This window comes from Uloborus diversus, chromosome 1, assembly GCF_026930045.1.
Source record: "Uloborus diversus isolate 005 chromosome 1, Udiv.v.3.1, whole genome shotgun sequence".
Classification (NCBI taxonomy): domain Eukaryota; kingdom Metazoa; phylum Arthropoda; class Arachnida; order Araneae; family Uloboridae; genus Uloborus; species Uloborus diversus.
Genome location: NC_072731.1, coordinates 24,677,724 through 24,694,564, shown reverse-complemented (window position 1 = coordinate 24,694,564; position 16,841 = coordinate 24,677,724). Strand labels below are relative to the sequence as shown.

The following is a 16,841-nucleotide window of genomic DNA, read 5'->3' as shown; positions in this document are numbered from 1 at the left end:
TGGGGTAAAAGGAAGTCATGTGATGCACACATCAGCTCGTTTAAACATGAACTTACACGTGGTTTACAGACTGAAACTTACACTTCTCTTTGTTCTTCAATATCTCTAGGGTCAGTTGGGGTTAAGGAAAATAGAATTTCAATATTACAATTTTAGTTCCGTCCCTGTCATTTTGGATGAGTTGATAGTTAAAATGTTGTGGTTTCATTCCGAGACCCAGTTCTTCTCAGACAGTGTAGCAGGGTAAAAATTTGACTTTGTTAACGAATGAAATTATGTTCCCTTTCGCCTCAGAGACCATAGAGGTTGAAACTTTTCGTTTATTTCCCCTCTTAGTTTATACAGGTAAAATTTGACCACGGAGAGGTGGCGCGCTAACTCGAAGCGTAAACGAACCACTTCATTTTGCTATAGGAATAAGAAGTATGAGAGAGAACGCGCGACTGTACTGCTCACATGATCTCGCTGAACCTATTACAAAATGAAGCGGTCCGTTTTCACTTCCAGTTCACTCGCCATCGCTCCGTAGTCAAACTTTAGATTATCCTACTAGTACACAATAAGTTTAAAAGTTTAAGAAGTTGCACCCTAGCAATCCTTAATCTCTGGCTCCTAGGTCGCATGCGACGCGTTCAATCATTAAAATGTAATCTAAAATCAAAATATTAAATTACGCACTGAACTAATCTAAAGTACACAAAAAAGTGTAACGCGCATCAAATTTTAATCTCTCCCCTCCCCAAGAAATGAAACCTGTTACTATTTTTATTTACCATAAAGTACAGTAGTTGTGGGTTAAATGGAAAAAATGCCTCAATTGCGCATTAAAAACGGCTGGAAAGGTGATATTCATAAATAAATGTCTTAAGTAACCCTCTAGGTGAAGTTGTTTTTATACGAATTTTCTTTTCAAACGATTTCAAATAACATTTGGAGGATTCAGCGGGTCGCATGTGACCCATAATAGAAAGCAGATTTAGTATCGTGTCTATCTATCTATATTAAACTCACGGGGAAAGAAGCTACTGTTTCCATCCACCCTTAATGTCAGAGGGGAATGTAAAAGTAATTTCATTCACTAACAAAGTCATCAAGTCAAAATTCATACCCAGTTACTTTCTGAGAATGTAATTTGAACGCAAAGTACCAAATTGTATCTCTCAAATCAACAACAGAATTGAAATTCTGTTTTTATTTATCCCAACTTATCCTATTTCAAAAGAGGCTGTCTACAAATTATGTCACGTTTTGTGAAGGGAGGAAATAAGAGGTTGTAAGTTGGGATAGTTTGTGGCAAGGCGGAGGGAGGGGTTGACAATGTGTGACATCACACATTTTTATGAAAAATAGCCTGACATGTGACATAGGGGGGGAGGGGGCAAGGTCAAGTGGGACACTTTGTGATCGGAGTAGGGGGGATCCAATCTTTTGAAAGAAAGTGTAACATTTATGGAAAGCCCCTCATGAAAATTTCAGACAAATGTTTCCGTTACGTAGAAGCGGATATTTTCTCTCGAAATTCCTTTTCTACTTACTCACTTACTTGCAAAAATAGACCTCTATATGATAATGAAAATTACTGTCGACATTAAAAGCAGTATTAATCTACAACGTTGTAATAACTTTTTTTTGAGCTGAATATTTTTTTTATTTGATATTACAAAAAAAAAAAACATGAGTGGAAAATACAACATTTTTCTAAAAACAAAAAAAAGTACAAAAGTGAAATTTTTTAAAAATTATTTTATTTAAATATTTGTTTTGTTTCTAAAACAAGCATTTAAGTAAAGTTGAAAAAGAAATGCCTCTATAATGTACATTGCGTTCGATCAAATTTCTTTTGCTTCAGCAAAAGGAACTGACAACGGAAGGGCCGAGTACAGTTCGAAGATGTTCTATGAGTCGTCATCATCTTCAAATGGAGAAAGCATTTTTCTGAATGAAGACTTCAGAGAGCACTTCGAAATAAACCTTAAAGTGTCTTGATTCTGGCAGTTATCCTTCCATTTAGGCCTGATGAAAATACAAAGGATCGAATAATATTTTATTCAACATAAACTTCATTGAAATTTTACTGTATGTTGCAAATGCAATCTAAAAATTTGAAGAAAAAAAAACAACCTTCGCGCTTTAAAATGCAGGGAGTTTGAGTAAATATTTCTTTCTATTTTCCTTCATTCACTTATGTACTAATTAATTAATAATTTATAGAAATAAACTGGGCGTGTTTTGAATGTGCTTTTACCATTTTCAACAATAGCATTCGAACGTTTAAGATATAAAAACTGATATTGTTATTCGAAAACAGCGTTACTTTTAAGGCACGGTGGCTTCGTTTGAGACCATCGTTATTTTTCATTCAGTCAACTTTCAGCCAACCTTTTTTTTCTCTTTCTTTATTTTTTTTCGAGCAAGTGACATAGTGGCTTCAACAATGGGCTGAAAAAAAAAAAGGCAGACTCAAACGAAGCCACCTTGGCTCAAATGTATTAAAGGCGCGGTGGTTTCATTTGCACCAATCACCTAGAAGGACTGCTGCATACTAATTTTTAGATTTGTTCGCCTTAAAACCCTGAAAAACATTTTGTAAATTTAGGGTATCACATGCCATTGACTTCGCCAGGAGTGAAAGACCCTGTTGTTACAAAATGCAGGAGACTGCTAACCCTCAACTGAACTTTTCTTCCTAACTAAACTGCATAACCCTTTTGAATGTATTTAATGCACCCATACTTGGGATTCAATTTCATATCCTCTCAGAGTTGATGTTCGTCCCTTATATTTGGAACATACCCAAAATGTACTTAAAAACGTACAAGATGAAATTTATCTTTTTTTTTTACTTTCTTTTCTCTAAACTTGCTTCTCGGGTTCTTTGCGGACATTGTTCGATTTCTCTTTGAGTAGAAACTTACAAATCGCTCACTTCTTGCAAAAATGTCATAGCTCAAAAAGTTAACGATTTTGAGCTTCGCCTTTTGTTTTGAACTGCTATGAATGAGTATAGGATATCTCTGCAATGCCTCTGCATTTCTATAACTTAATATTTCGCCGTTAGGGAGCAAACGAGCCGTATTTGCATTTTCAAGTATTTCCGGGATGTTCTTTTCGAAAATGTCACACTTTGGGTTGTGCTTGATCCATTAGGTATGAAACATCCGCGTCGTTTAGTGACAGATGATATTATTTATTCCAAAATCGGTACTGCACACAAAAAAAGAGCATTTTTCATTCTTATTTTATAACCAAGAACGCTCTCTTTGCATTTATGTCAGTATTGTAAGAAGAACAATTAGTAACAATAAAGACATATTTTGCGATATTTCAAATAGTATCTTTGACATTTAGTGAAAGAACATCATAAACAAAATGCAATTTTCAAAACCTTTATTTTAAAACCTACACTTTTTACACTAATTCATCATAAAACAGAGAAGAAACGCCAGATTTTCTTGAAAAAGACCTAATGTGTTAGAAAAGGTTAAATCAGAGGCTTGAAATATAGTTTTAATACATATCTTATTTTTAAATTTTAAAACCGCTTGTGACATTGATTTTTGTTAGATATTTTAAGTAATATTTTAAAACAGCCGCAATTAACCCCGAAAAATGGTCGACTCCGAAGTGACTTCGGAGTGAACCATTTTTCGTCGAACCTTTCTGGGTTAATTGCGGCTGTTAGTTAAAAAAAAAAAAAAAACTCTACGGTTAAAATATGACGAAAAATATCTAACAAAAATCCATGTCACACCGCTCTCCTGAAAAATCACGTTTTCTGGGACAGGAAGTTGTTGAAATACAGTACATATCAGAGATACGTACTGAACACTCGCTCACAACAGGAACCTTTCACTTCTTGTATCAGCCTTATATAAACTGGTATTTTTCGTACAATATCAGTTCTAACTCTTTCCTGTATTATTGTAAAGCAAAATTAAAATGAGTATAACAGAAATGGATATTTACCAAGCTTGGAAACCGACTTTCTGGTAGATTTTAAGAGCACACTTCGCACTTGGAAGCAAGTTGTCCTTCACCAAATCTGGAAAAATACGAGGAATAACACCACTCATCAAATGAAACACACCACTCAAACTGTAAATAACTACCTTTGCGCTTACTGTAGTCTTCCCTATCACAAAATCAAAGTAGGCACAAGTTTGCTTTGGCAACTGCTTTTTAGTAGTGGAGCAATAGTCCAGTCAATAGATACATTTTACCTTGCAAAAAATGGGGTCAAAGATTTTATTTTTTTAATTTGTACATATTGGTGCCGACATGGAAAAACCAAGTTATCCAACACGAAAGACCGCGGGAGAACTTTTGGGAGCCGAAAAACCACAAAAATTTATGACTTTTTTTGTTTTTTCCAAAATATCTCCGAAATGGTTCAACTTAGAAAAAAGTTTTAAATGTAAAGTTTAAAGAACATAAAATTTCCTACAACTTTTGTATTTACAACTTTTTTGTAGCACAAATAACAAGCTTGCTATAGCTCTTTGAAAATAGGCAGTTTTCCTCCACTTCGAAAAAAAAAAAGCTTTCACACTGAAAGCAAGGCGTCATAATTATTAGAACTTGAATAGAAACTTTAGTTTCAGAGAGTTTATCGACAGTTAGAGTAGTTTGAGTTTCTTGCTCACCCCCCCCCCCCGGCACAGTAGCAATTCTGGCTGACAGATTAGTCCCTACTAGACTCCAAAAACGAACGATGTATTATGAAACTGAAATACATATATACGCATTCATTTAAAGCAAATACGACGATGCAATAATAAAAAAAAATAAAAAACCTTCCCCACTGCTCACGAACTAACTTTTCTGATCTGACAGAGGTAGTTTTCATCAGACTCCAATAATAGATGATATATTGTTGTTTGTAACTAGATTACACAATATATACATTTATTTGAGGGATATAATTCGTACATTCTAGTCTAATTATTGCAAACAAAGATGCGATTTTTAAATATTAATGTGAAGAAATGAATATTAAGCAGCTAATAAGCAAACAATCAACACAGTCATGCATCCTATGCTCTGATACAATAATAATAATAAACCCTCCCCCACCGCTCACGAACTAATATTTCTAGTCTGACAGAGGTAGTCTTCAGTCAGACTCCAATCACATATGATTTATATTGCAGTTTGTAATTGAATTACATAATCTTCTCATTCATTTAAAGCACATAATTCGTACCATCTATTCTATTGCAAGCGAAAATGCAATATTCGAATATAAATGTGAATGAATAAATATTAGGGTGATAATAAGCAAACAATAGACATAATAATGAATAACTAAAGGTACAATAGTAATACGTAATGAACACTTTGAAAAAATTCTGCAGAAACTGACTTTTTGAGGCATGGAAAACCCAAAAGAATTACCTTACAAAATGAAAATCCAACTGTAGAAGATTAATACATATATCTAAATTACAGAGAGATTCATTCGACCTTAAAGCAAATAGAGAAATGACAACAAAATACGCTGTTTATCTTCTTCGAAGCCGTTTTGAAGCTGGAACAAATCATCTTTTTCGGCAGTCTCATCCAAAGATGAAATTTCTGCAACATTTTCACAATTTGTGTCACTGTAGTGTTTGCACGTGCTGGAGCATTTTAAACCTGCCTTGCGACAAGAACAGGCTCCAGTACAATTTTTCTTGCAGGTACAAGGTACAATTTTCAAAAGAGTCTGAGGAACTGAATCCCTTTTCGTGTCAACAGGCATTAGACCTTGCGTTCTGCGTTCCCAACCCCATTTCTCTGGATCAATTATGTTGCTCAACCAACTTTGAATTTGGTGGTAGCACCGATATGAGTGATAATTTCCAGCATCCCCCACCCCCTCGAAAGTTGGAGGTAGCCCTGCAAGATTTATTTTGGCCCTGTATACTAGTTTTATAAAAAGATTAAATCGCAAAGTATCCAAAGATAGGTTCAAATACTTTAAGTCACCTGTGTATAATATTTTCAAAATGCTTTCTCCAGCTGCAGCTACGGCATCATGATGACTGATTGGGTTCATAAATACTTCAATAGCTTCCTTAATTTCAGGAGTTTTTTTGACTATGTTGTACAACTTAATTTTCCCTTGGCCAAAGATTGCCGAAACCGTATCACACCGACTAAATGCATGGATGAAAAATATATTGCTGGGGTCAAACTTAAAGGATTTAGTGGGGAAAAAAAACAAATCACAAGCATTCTCTCTTCCAGGTTTTAAAAAGAACAAGTTGCTGAAAAGCTGTCCTAAAGCTGTCATCAGCACCAACAGATTTATATCCTCTCGCCCACTATAACAACCTTTTCAATTTCCTTCGCCTTTGAAAGAACAGTAAGTAAGTCGGCATCTTCTTGAGTCTGCCTGACTTCAATGCCACACTCTTCGAAATACATATGTCTCAAGAAGTTGAATAAGACGATTCTTGTTATAATTTGCCAGAAATCTTTCTTGAGGAATTTAGTTAACATGTTAGGTTCAACCATTACTTCAAGGGAAGAGATTGATTGCTCATTGATATAGCATTTGTGACAGGCAGTGTGAATTGTCACTCCTTTTAAGTCCTACAAAAAACGCTGATGTTCTTCATTTTGACGTTTTGCGCTGCATCTTTGAAGATTTTCTATTCCCTTCTCCTTGACAATCTTTATTTCGCGTTCATTCAAACTGATTTCGCAAATTTAAAAAAAAAAAAAAAGAAACCTTGGTCAGGCGTAATCACTTCTGGAAAAAAATTGTAATACAGAACACACAGATTGATAAAACATACTCTTGCTCGAACTCTGAAGTGATCAACATGAGTAGCTATTGAGTCGATACATCGCATTTGGAGCAAAAAAAGGGGGGTGGGGATAGAATGAAGGTGTTTTGTTTAAGTTAAAGGGAACAGAGGCATTGACCCTCAGCTGCGAAAGACAAATGATTTCCAAGGTCAGATTGCCGGCGTTTCTCCTTTTTTCTTCCGTTATCCGATGCGCTTTCACGCACTTCGCTAAGGGGTTCAGAAAAAGTGTGACTTTCAAGAAGTTGTAACTCGCTTGCTTTTCATGCTACAAAAATGTTGTAATGACAAAAGTTGAAGGAAATTTACTCCTCTTTAACGTTTGTATTGGAAGTTTTTTTGTAATTTTAACCATTTTTGAGATATTTTGAAAATAACACAAAAAGTCACAAATTTTGGGGGTTTTTCGGCCCCCAAAAGTTCTCCCGAGGTCTTTCGTGTTAGATAACTTGGTTTTTTCATATTGGCATTAGTATATACAAATTTAAAAAAAAAAATCTTTGACCCCATTTTTTGTAAGGCAAGCCCGTTTTTTTCTACCTATTGACTGGACTACAAGTGAAATAGCGGGGAAAAGTGAAATGTTGAAATATTTACTCTGCTTTTAACGTACTTACCTAGTAATATTTAACTATGTAGTAACGTATGTAGTCTATTCCATTCAAGAAAAAAATACCTTTTAATATCAAAGCATATCATAATGCAAGCAATTTTGAAAAATAAATACTCAAAATTTTAATATTTTTTTGCAAGTTAGAAATTATTTTAATGTTATCAAATGAAAAAGTTCTTGTTATTAACATTTTAAATATTAATTGGGACCTTCCAATAGTTGGTGCAGTATTTATTTAGTTTTTTAGCTTATTTGTATTTTTAATATTTTTCACAATTAGTCAAGTGCATGCGGGGCAAAGTAAAATTAGTTCATTTCGTTTACTCATTCAATTATTTACTAAATCACGTAATTATTCATTTATCAAGTAATTTATTTACATTTCTTCATTTAATTATTATCTTATTAATTTATTCATTCACTTATTTTCTAATTTATTCACTATTTTGTTTACTCATTAATTTTTCCTCGGGTATTAATTAAACAATTAATTTCTTTATCAATTTATTGATTCATTATTTTTTCATTTATACAATTATCCTTTTATTTGATCAGTAAATTCCTCAAAAACATTTTTCACAATCGAATAGAAAATATTTCATCCGAAAAATATTTCACTTTTTCACTTTGCTCCATAAAAATAAATAAATATTTTTTTTTTTTTTTTTTGTAGGAACAATTTTTCTGCTAAAAACAAAAAATAATGTTTCAATGTAAGTTTTATTATAAAATACAATGCGTTCTTTCTTTATGTACTAAAATTTTCAAAGCGAATTTCCAATTTGTTCATTTTGAAAACGTTAACTATTGCACTTTGCCCCACATTCCCCTACTTCTGAGTTACGAATAGCCCTAGAGCAAGACATAGAAGCACGCTATTTGGTTTTCGTGCTTTGCACTAAGGAAATACCTCCGAGACAAAGGAATGTAGCTTTTATTACATAGTTGTGACTCCCCTACCTTGTTCAATATGCCAGACAGCCCGTTATCACATCCAGTGATGTTCCCATCAATTTTTCTGGGGGTTCCCCCAGTAATCCATTGTGTGCGATCATATACATAATAGGTTCAGAAATTCTTGAGGGTATAACTCGGGGGAGGGGGGCAGGTTTTCCAGGGAGAAGAGAAAAGCTGGTAAAGTTAAAGTTTCGTATTTTCCCTATTTTTCGAAGATTAACTTTAATTAATTACCACTGTACCGATTAATAACTATTCTTTATGTGCGGCTATGAGTACCCCTACCCCTTGTAAAAATTGTAACCAGTAGCTATATGATTTCATTGCTTTAGGAAAATTTAAAAATGCAATGATAGAATCTGAATAGTAAATGAAAAGTTTTGAAGCTTGAGGGTATACGCCATATGTCTAAAAACTTCATGAGAGCATACGGCGTATGTGGAGTATAATACCCTATTTGAATAACCCCTGATCACATCCAAAGACAGCAGTTTCGTTCGTATTAGAACTCATCAGTCTGGAATAGGGAATAACCGAGCTAGAGGCAGGTGTCATGTCATTGAAGCTGCGAGCACCAATAAACTGGTAGATGAAGGAAATTTATCTCACTAGGGAGTGACTGTAGCATGGTGCGACTTGAAAATTGAAGGCAAAGAATTCCCCCCGGGTTCGTTCCCCCCGGGAAGGCCCGGGTAGAAGAGCAGTGTCGTCCAGACTGAAGAGTTCTAATAAAAACGAAACTGCAGCTGTTTATAACCGGGCTGTCTGGCATATTATGCATGTGCTTCTGCCTTAGCCCTGGCTTAGGGGCGGCAACTAATGCTAAATCTCCTACCTTGTTTTTTTCAAGCATCTAACTCATATCCATAACGATATTACGAAAATTACCAAAGCCTCCTCGGGCCACGAACTGGTACCTCTATTAGTAAACAAATCAATGCATAGTCCTTCCTTTTTTTTTTCTTTCTTTTTTTTTTTGCGGTCTGTGCAGAGAAATCAATGCGCAACCGTTTTTTCTCTTTTTTACTTCCTTTTACAAAAAAGGAAGTATTGTATTCGCGAAAACATTTTCACCCAAAAATCGGCCTTAATTTCCATTTTGCTCACCCCAAAATGAATGTTGAGTTTTTTTTCAACCTGACCACACTTGGATATGTGCCTATTAACGTACAGACACCCGAAATATCCATTTTGACGATCCCCCAGTTAATTATAACGAGTTTTCTCGTGACATCTGTATGTACGTATGTATGTGTGTATGTGTGTATGTATGTCGCATAACTCAAGAACAGAATGTCCTAGGAAGTTGAAATTTGGTACATAGACTCCTAGTAGTGTCTAATTGTGCACTTTCCTTTTTGGTTGCATTCGTATGCTTCAAAGGGTGTCTTTTGCCCCTTTTTGGGGGAAAATCATTGTTAATTTCTATGTAAACTCACATGGTGTTATAATTTGGCGGACACTTGGCGATATACCGCCAGTCTTTTGGTCACCAAGTTTTGTCGCCAACTTGGCGACAAATTTGGCGATTTTTTTTTATTTTTTTAATTTTTTTTATTTTTAAATCTGATTTCAATTTGGCCACTGTCGGTGATATTTAGAGAGTAAACTATTGAATCATATTAAAACTGCCAATAATGAGAAAATGACATTAAATTGGAGTAAAAGGAAGTCATGTGATGCACACATCAGCTCGTTTTATGGATTGTGCAGATAAATGAATGCGCAATCCCTCCGTTTCGCTAACTGTGCAGAGAAATCATAATCCAAAGAATGAAGTATAGACTTTTTTTTTTTTTTTTGAAATAATATAAATTTGGAAATAATGTCCAAAGTTTTATTACTGACCTGTACATGGAACTCCGCAACTTTCCTTGGATCCCAATTTGCAATACCGGTCGTTGATCTTGAAAGCAGAAAATAAAAATTATCATACTATAACATTTTAACTTTTTGCTAACTTTTTGTAGTACGTAAATGTATATTCCTTGAATTTCACAAATATTGTTTTACTGCAGCCTTGATATTGTGTTTACGGCAGTGATTATTTGAGCATATTCGAAATGAAATCATTCATATCTGGAAATAAATTAGTTAAAAATGGTAATGGCGCTTATTTTATGTGAATTCTGTAATGAAAAAACTAAGGTTTCATGTTTATCGCCAGTTGAATCCACACTAGCCACCCGAACATTTTTTGGAAAATTGGATTATAATAACAATTGGATAAATGAATGATTTCTGGAAATTTATTCACCCCCCGGCCCTTCCAACTTCAAATTCTCCTTAACAGTGGGAAACCAAGGAAATTCTCTCTCTCTCTCTCTCTCTCTCTCTCTCTCTTGCAGCTTTTATTCAGACGAACACTTTTTCAAGGAAAATTAGAACTTTTTTTTTGTGGGGAGGGGAGAGGCGTCTTTTATTTTTGATATATTTTGAATCATATAAAAGAAGTTGGTGAAAAATGCTTAGAACTGGAACGCTACAACAAGAAAGAGAAGCAAAATCTTGAAAGCTTTTCAATTCCTTACTTCATTGCCGGGTAAAAATACATGCTAAAACACTTATTCTGTGCTCGGGAGCTTTTAACAAACTCTTTTATAAGCTTTCAACTGAAGTTAAATTTTGTTCCCCTGCTTTCATTTTTCCCCGAACTGTGCCCAATGCATTCATCTCTTAAATTTTATATTAACGGAAATTGTAACCAAATAATAAGAGCCCACTAATTTAAAATACTTAGTAGATTCGATTTCATTACTTTTTGAAATTACATTTTTAAAAATATTTTTTGTTTTTGTAAAAACATGTTTTCCGTGTTTGATGTTTTGCTTTCCGTACAATCCACCAAAAAGGGGAACCGAATGGAAGTTTCTGTTTGTTGAACCTTTCGGTATCTTAAAGTTCTAAGTTTTTGTGCGAAATAAAAATGAGAAACATAAAATGTGTTATCAGTACAACCGGTATTGCACAGACGGAGGAGGAAAAACTAACTTCCATACAGAGAAAGAATAAAAATTAATATCTATCTTTCATGAAGGTTATCTTTGGTGGCATTGCCATAATAAATTTACGTAACTAAATACAATTGATACCTACATATAATAGTTTTTTTTTATCAACTAAGCAGCCATTCTTTTTATCAACAGTTCTTTTATTTCAATGCCAAACAAGTAAATGTATCTGATTGCCATGCATTCCACTAATGACAGCTGATCTTGCTATCTACGCACCGTTCATAACTTAAGTGTAAACATTGTATTGTGCGAAACTATATAGATCAAGTTTTGTCAAAAAAAAAAAAAAAACATTTTTGAATGAAAGAAAACCCAGCAAATAAAAGGTTTTTGTCGGTTGTTTTCACATAAAAAACATTATTGATTTATTGATATCAAGTATTATCACTATAATATTTTAATGAGTTTGGGTTTTACTGTGTACAACTGCTGCCTTGAAACAGAAAGTTTGAAAATTGTCTTGAAAAAATTCATTAATTTATCATTAATTAATCATGTCATTCTTAAATTTAAAAAAAAAACCTCTAAATAAAAGATTTTTGTCGCTTATTTTTCACGTAAAATCACATCATTGATATCAAGTACTATCACTTTAATATTAATGAGTTTGTATTTGTGAGCAACTATTGTCTTGAAACTACATACTAGATAAAGTTTTGTCAAGGAGTCATTCTTAAATTACAAAATCACCAAATAAAAGATTTCTGTCGCTTATTTTTCACATAAAAAAAATTGATATCAAGTACTATCACTTCAATATTAATGAGTTTGAGTTACAACCAAAACTGCACCACCCGTTATCGGAAGTACATATGAACCAGTATGAAAATTGAACGCTTCACGGGATAACTTATGTGAAAAATTTAAAGGATATGACACAGGGTTTAACTGAAACGTTAAGAAAATCAGATGACAAAATGACTCGCAGATGGTGGTAATGAAAACGATCTCAAGTAATGCAATTCATTTGTTAATAATATTGTGTTAAGTTCTACCTAAATATTGTTTTAAGTTCTACCTAATGAACACTCCGCAGATCTGCACCTAAGGTGCTGAAATCACCAATGGAATCTTTAATGCTGTGAATATAGTAGAACGTCGAAAATCCGAACGTGAAAACTTCGAAGCGTCAAAAATCCGAACGCACTCTCATGAAGTTTTCATAAATCTTCCTTATGTTTGGTGAACAAAGAGCGTTAATTTGTAAAAAATGTAATTACACATTGTAGTGTCATGAACTGTATTGTATGTTATGTATATACATACTGTATAACCACATTTTTTGATTAAATAGTATACTTTTGCATTCTAAACCAGGGCCCATGGTGTCCCAAACTGGGTGCCACGGCACACAAAATGAAACGTGGGATGCCACGAAGTGTTCATGGTACCATTTCATAAGTATATAGTATTGCATGGTAGAATAGAAAGACTAGGGTTCTGGGAGAAAATTCTTATTCTTCAAAGGATGTCAGCCACACGAATCAGAAAAGTTTGCGAATCCCAGCCAGAGATTCCCAAACTTTTCCGATTTGCAACACCCTTTGAAGAGTTGTAGTTTTGTCGTGGCACTATGGTCTATATACAGTCAGACCTCGATATATGGTCACCCGCTTAGAAGGTCACCCCGCATATAAGGTCACTTTTCTAGCGTCCCGGCTTGCTGAATAGGAATTCTGTGTTATGTATTATCGGATATATGGTCAGGTCATAATACATTAATCGCTTATAAGGTCACTTTTGTCTGACTTCTTTAAATGATTTCACTGCCTAATCGATTCACTTCCAAGAATTTTACGCGATATACGATCCTTGCCATACCATTGTGCTTAAACTAAAGAAAAAACGCGTCAGTCCTGTATTAATGTAATTTTAAGCGAGGTAAGTTGCACATCAGTTCTTTGCTTGGACATATTTGAATGCAGTTTTATTCTAAATGGAAGTTTTAAAAAAGCATTTCAAAATTTCTTATTAATGCCAAAATTTTCAATTGGTTCAAATCAATTCAACTATTATAATTTAATTAACTGATGTTTTCGGACGTATTAAATTTTGAAAAAAATTAATGTATACATAATTGTAAATACATCCTTATTTATCAATAAATATATATATGAATCGGTTATAAGGTCACCCCGCTTATAAGGTCCGAACCACCTGTGGTCCCAATTAGTTCGGATTTTTGACATTATACTGTAACTCTTTTGGCAGTGTTAAAGCAGATTGTAGCTTAAGTAGCGACACTTCAGCCATCTTGGGGCTAAATGCCACTTCCTTGCCAAATCTGTGCCTTAATGAAGTAGCGTGTTTTGCTTCTTGGTTGTGGTGCTTCTTGATTGAGTAGTAACATGAAGTTAATGAAAAATCACAATCAAGAAGCAAAACACGCTACTTCGCCAGACATAAGAAGAAAGTATCGCTTTTCTCCAAGATGACGGACGTGTCGCTACTTTTTCTACGTTTCAGGGCTTTAGGTAGCATGTCTGTCGAATATCGGTGAGAAATCTTGTTTTGTGAGCTCTGACACTTTTCGCATTTTTTTTCTTTTCTTTTAAGTTTTTTTTACGCTACCGACTAAACTCAACCTTTGTTTTTCTACTTTCAGTATTCCACGAAATTGTTGAATTTTCAAGCATAAGTTAAGATTTTCATCACACTGTATTTAAATCATAAAAGTCTGTTAAAAGTAACCATTCAACTTACCTGGAAGACCCCGAAGTCGTAACTTCCGTCTGGATAAGGACCACCAAGGGCCTGGGTGTTGAAACCGCTGACAAATTTAGCCAAACAAACCCCTTGAATCAGAGACAAAGAGGAAAAATTAGTTGATATTTTTGAAGTTACACTGGAAATTGAGCTCCTCAAATTTTAGCTTCTCACGTAGTCCTTAGAGAAACGATTGTATCCAACATCCACCTCTGTACATTATTGTGTGAATGATTTAGAAATTCTGAAATTCTAACTAATCCAAAAATCAGTTTGGACTTTCCGCCCATGTGATTCCAGTGAAATAGATGAACGCATGGAAACGATTCCAATTGGAATTACCTTCAGTGTATATGCAGTGGCGATTCTAGCACAAATGTCCCCCGGTCCCAACTCGAAGATTGAAGACAAGGCATGGTATATTCAGTAAGTTACCGGGCCCTATAGCCAGGGTATAGGGCCCGGTAACTTACTGAATATACCGTACCTTGCCTTCAATCTTCGAGTTGAACCAAACCATTGCTTCGGTCACTTGTCAGTGCTAATTCTATATTACTAGGTACCAGTTTGTTTGGCACCCTTGGCTTCCTTAAGAGGTTTTCCACCTCCAGCTCAGTCACTTCCTATGCCGGGCTGATGAGTGCTAATAAACACGAAACTGCAGTCCTCGGCTAGAAATGACTGAGCTGGTGGTGTATTTCATGGATAAGCTTATTGTCTAACAATGGAAAGCTTTTGTCCTTTTCCCTTTTTACTTAATCATAGTTACGATAATATCCATAAAAACAATTTTTGACCATCAGTTAAGCATCATATAACTCATGAAAGTTAGAACGTCCGTAGGAAGTGTAAAATAGTGATACAGGAGAGTCAAACGAAAAGCATATGGTCTTACAGTGGGAAGCTTTGGTTCTTTTCTCTCCTAAATTCATCATGGTTTCGGCAACATCGCAAGGCTTCAGAATTTGGGCGGTCGCTAACAGTACCCCTTGCAGCAGAAGCAAGAAAGTGAGGGACGCCATCACTGCCTCCCTTCTTCGCAGAAACTGTCTTCAGGATAAATCTCTTTCTCTCATCAGTATTCATTCCTATATCTTATCTGAAAACTCCCTTGGGAGGAAAGACAGCTGAAAGGGGTGGAAAAGGAAGATATCGCTTTCGCTCCTGACGAGCAGATAACGAAGATGATATCGAGGGAAAGTCCCGTGCTTTGCACTTGCAGGAGTTAATTACCACAAGGGAGAAAAAACATTGTTCTTAACAGAAAATGTGTAGGGTAATGTGGGGCAAAGTAAAATATGTAGTTGAGATAACTTACTTTTTCCGAAATGAACTACAGTCGACTCCTGATTATCCGTGGAATAGGGCGGCTTGGTTACCGTGGATCAGCGCATTTAAGGATAATCCACGAATTAAGTAAAAACGATGCTAGTGTGTGCAAATAGTGCTTAAAAAGATCAATGACACTCGCACACATTTAAATTATAGTTGAAACGTTATCAGTTGATGCAACAGCTAGAAAAGAATCGCTCATTATTGCAAATGGATCACACACAAACACGTGCAAATTGTTCAAGCATATTAAGTGCAATAGATCAAAGTAGGTATTTTTTTTTTAATTTTTAAATCTGGTTTTAATTCGACCAATGTTGATGATATTTAAAGAGTTAACCACTAAATTACATTAAAATTGCTAATAATTTGGAAATAAATCTGTGTAAAACGTTTTTTTTTTTTTTTTGCTTCGGTTCGCAAGAAACTAGGGGTGAAAATATTTAGTGTTTCCTTGCTTACCCCAAGTCACTATTAATGTTAAATTGGCGTAAAAGTAAGTCATGTGATGTCACACGCCGAGTTCAATTGACGTAAAAGGAAGTCACGTAAAAGTAAAAATTTTCGCTATGGTTTTTTTTTTCCAGCAATCACGATTGCTTATTGCTTTCATTTGACTGTTTTGATGTCCTATGACTTTATTTCCCCCCGCCACCCTCTGCAGCACCACCGTCGACCGGCTCCTCACGATGCTGCTCCTATAGGGAAAACCGTCTCCAGGTTGCATCCATATCCTACACACACGCGCATACATACACAACTACACACATACACACACACACCACCACATACACACAACTACTCGCACATTCATGCCTGCACACAGACTCAAACACACATGCCTACACACTTATACACATACCCCCTACACACAAACACACATACCCCTACACACAAACACACATACCCCCCACACACAAACACACTCGCCTACATACATACACACTCGTGATTGCGAAAAACATAATTTGAATTCAAGATGACAAAATTCAATTTTTTTTAACCATATTATTCAAAACGTTCCTCCCAAGACTTGACATTCTACTCATAGTTTAATGTAATATTAATTGATCTCATATCTGATTTTCATTTGTAAAAATAAAAACTATAGCTTTTTTCATGTTTTTCTTAACTAGTTCTTTAAAACAGCTTCTCACCGGACTTGATGTTCCTCAAATCGCAAAATATCTCTTTACTAAATACACTTCCCAGTGCTTTTATTGATTGCTATTTTTAACGGTTCATAATGCTCTTATTCCTCAGGTCATGACCAACCATTCATCTTCAGTTAAGTCACTTTTTAAGTGATTTTTTTTCCCCTTCTCGTTATTTTTCTGAGCATCGTCTCTGCACGCCAATGTCCTCGGATAAGTTTCAGACCAATCGCTTTACAGCTCGGCTTTAAAAAAGCAACAGCCATCTCTA

The 16,841-nt window shown here is 35.0% G+C and overlaps 1 protein-coding gene across 1 annotated transcript; it reads right to left on the bottom strand.

The window, feature by feature from the left end:
• Nucleotides 1–1,727: 1,727 nt before the first annotated feature.
• LOC129234489 (lysozyme-like) lies at nucleotides 1,728–15,139 on the bottom strand. The gene is made up of 5 exons (XM_054868487.1): nucleotides 14,980–15,139; nucleotides 14,082–14,173; nucleotides 10,213–10,270; nucleotides 3,967–4,042; nucleotides 1,728–2,013 (listed from the first exon to the last, which is right to left on the bottom strand). The coding sequence occupies exons 1-5, from the start codon at nucleotides 15,104–15,106 to the stop codon at nucleotides 1,896–1,898; spliced, it is 471 nt and encodes a 156-aa protein (XP_054724462.1). The 5' UTR covers nucleotides 15,107–15,139; the 3' UTR covers nucleotides 1,728–1,895.
• Nucleotides 15,140–16,841: the final 1,702 nt, after the last annotated feature.

Coding starts and splice junctions, on each gene's coding strand:
- LOC129234489 (XM_054868487.1), bottom strand. CDS start 15,106: ATGGCGTCCCTCACTTTCTTGCTTCTGCTGCAAGGGGTACTGTTAGCG. Junction 14,174..14,979: donor AAGAACCAAAGCTTCCCACT/GTAAGACCATAT, acceptor CTCTGATTCAAG/GGGTTTGTTTGGCTAAATTT. Junction 4,043..10,212: donor TTGCGGAGTTCCATGTACAG/GTCAGTAATAAA, acceptor GTATTTTTCCAG/ATTTGGTGAAGGACAACTTG.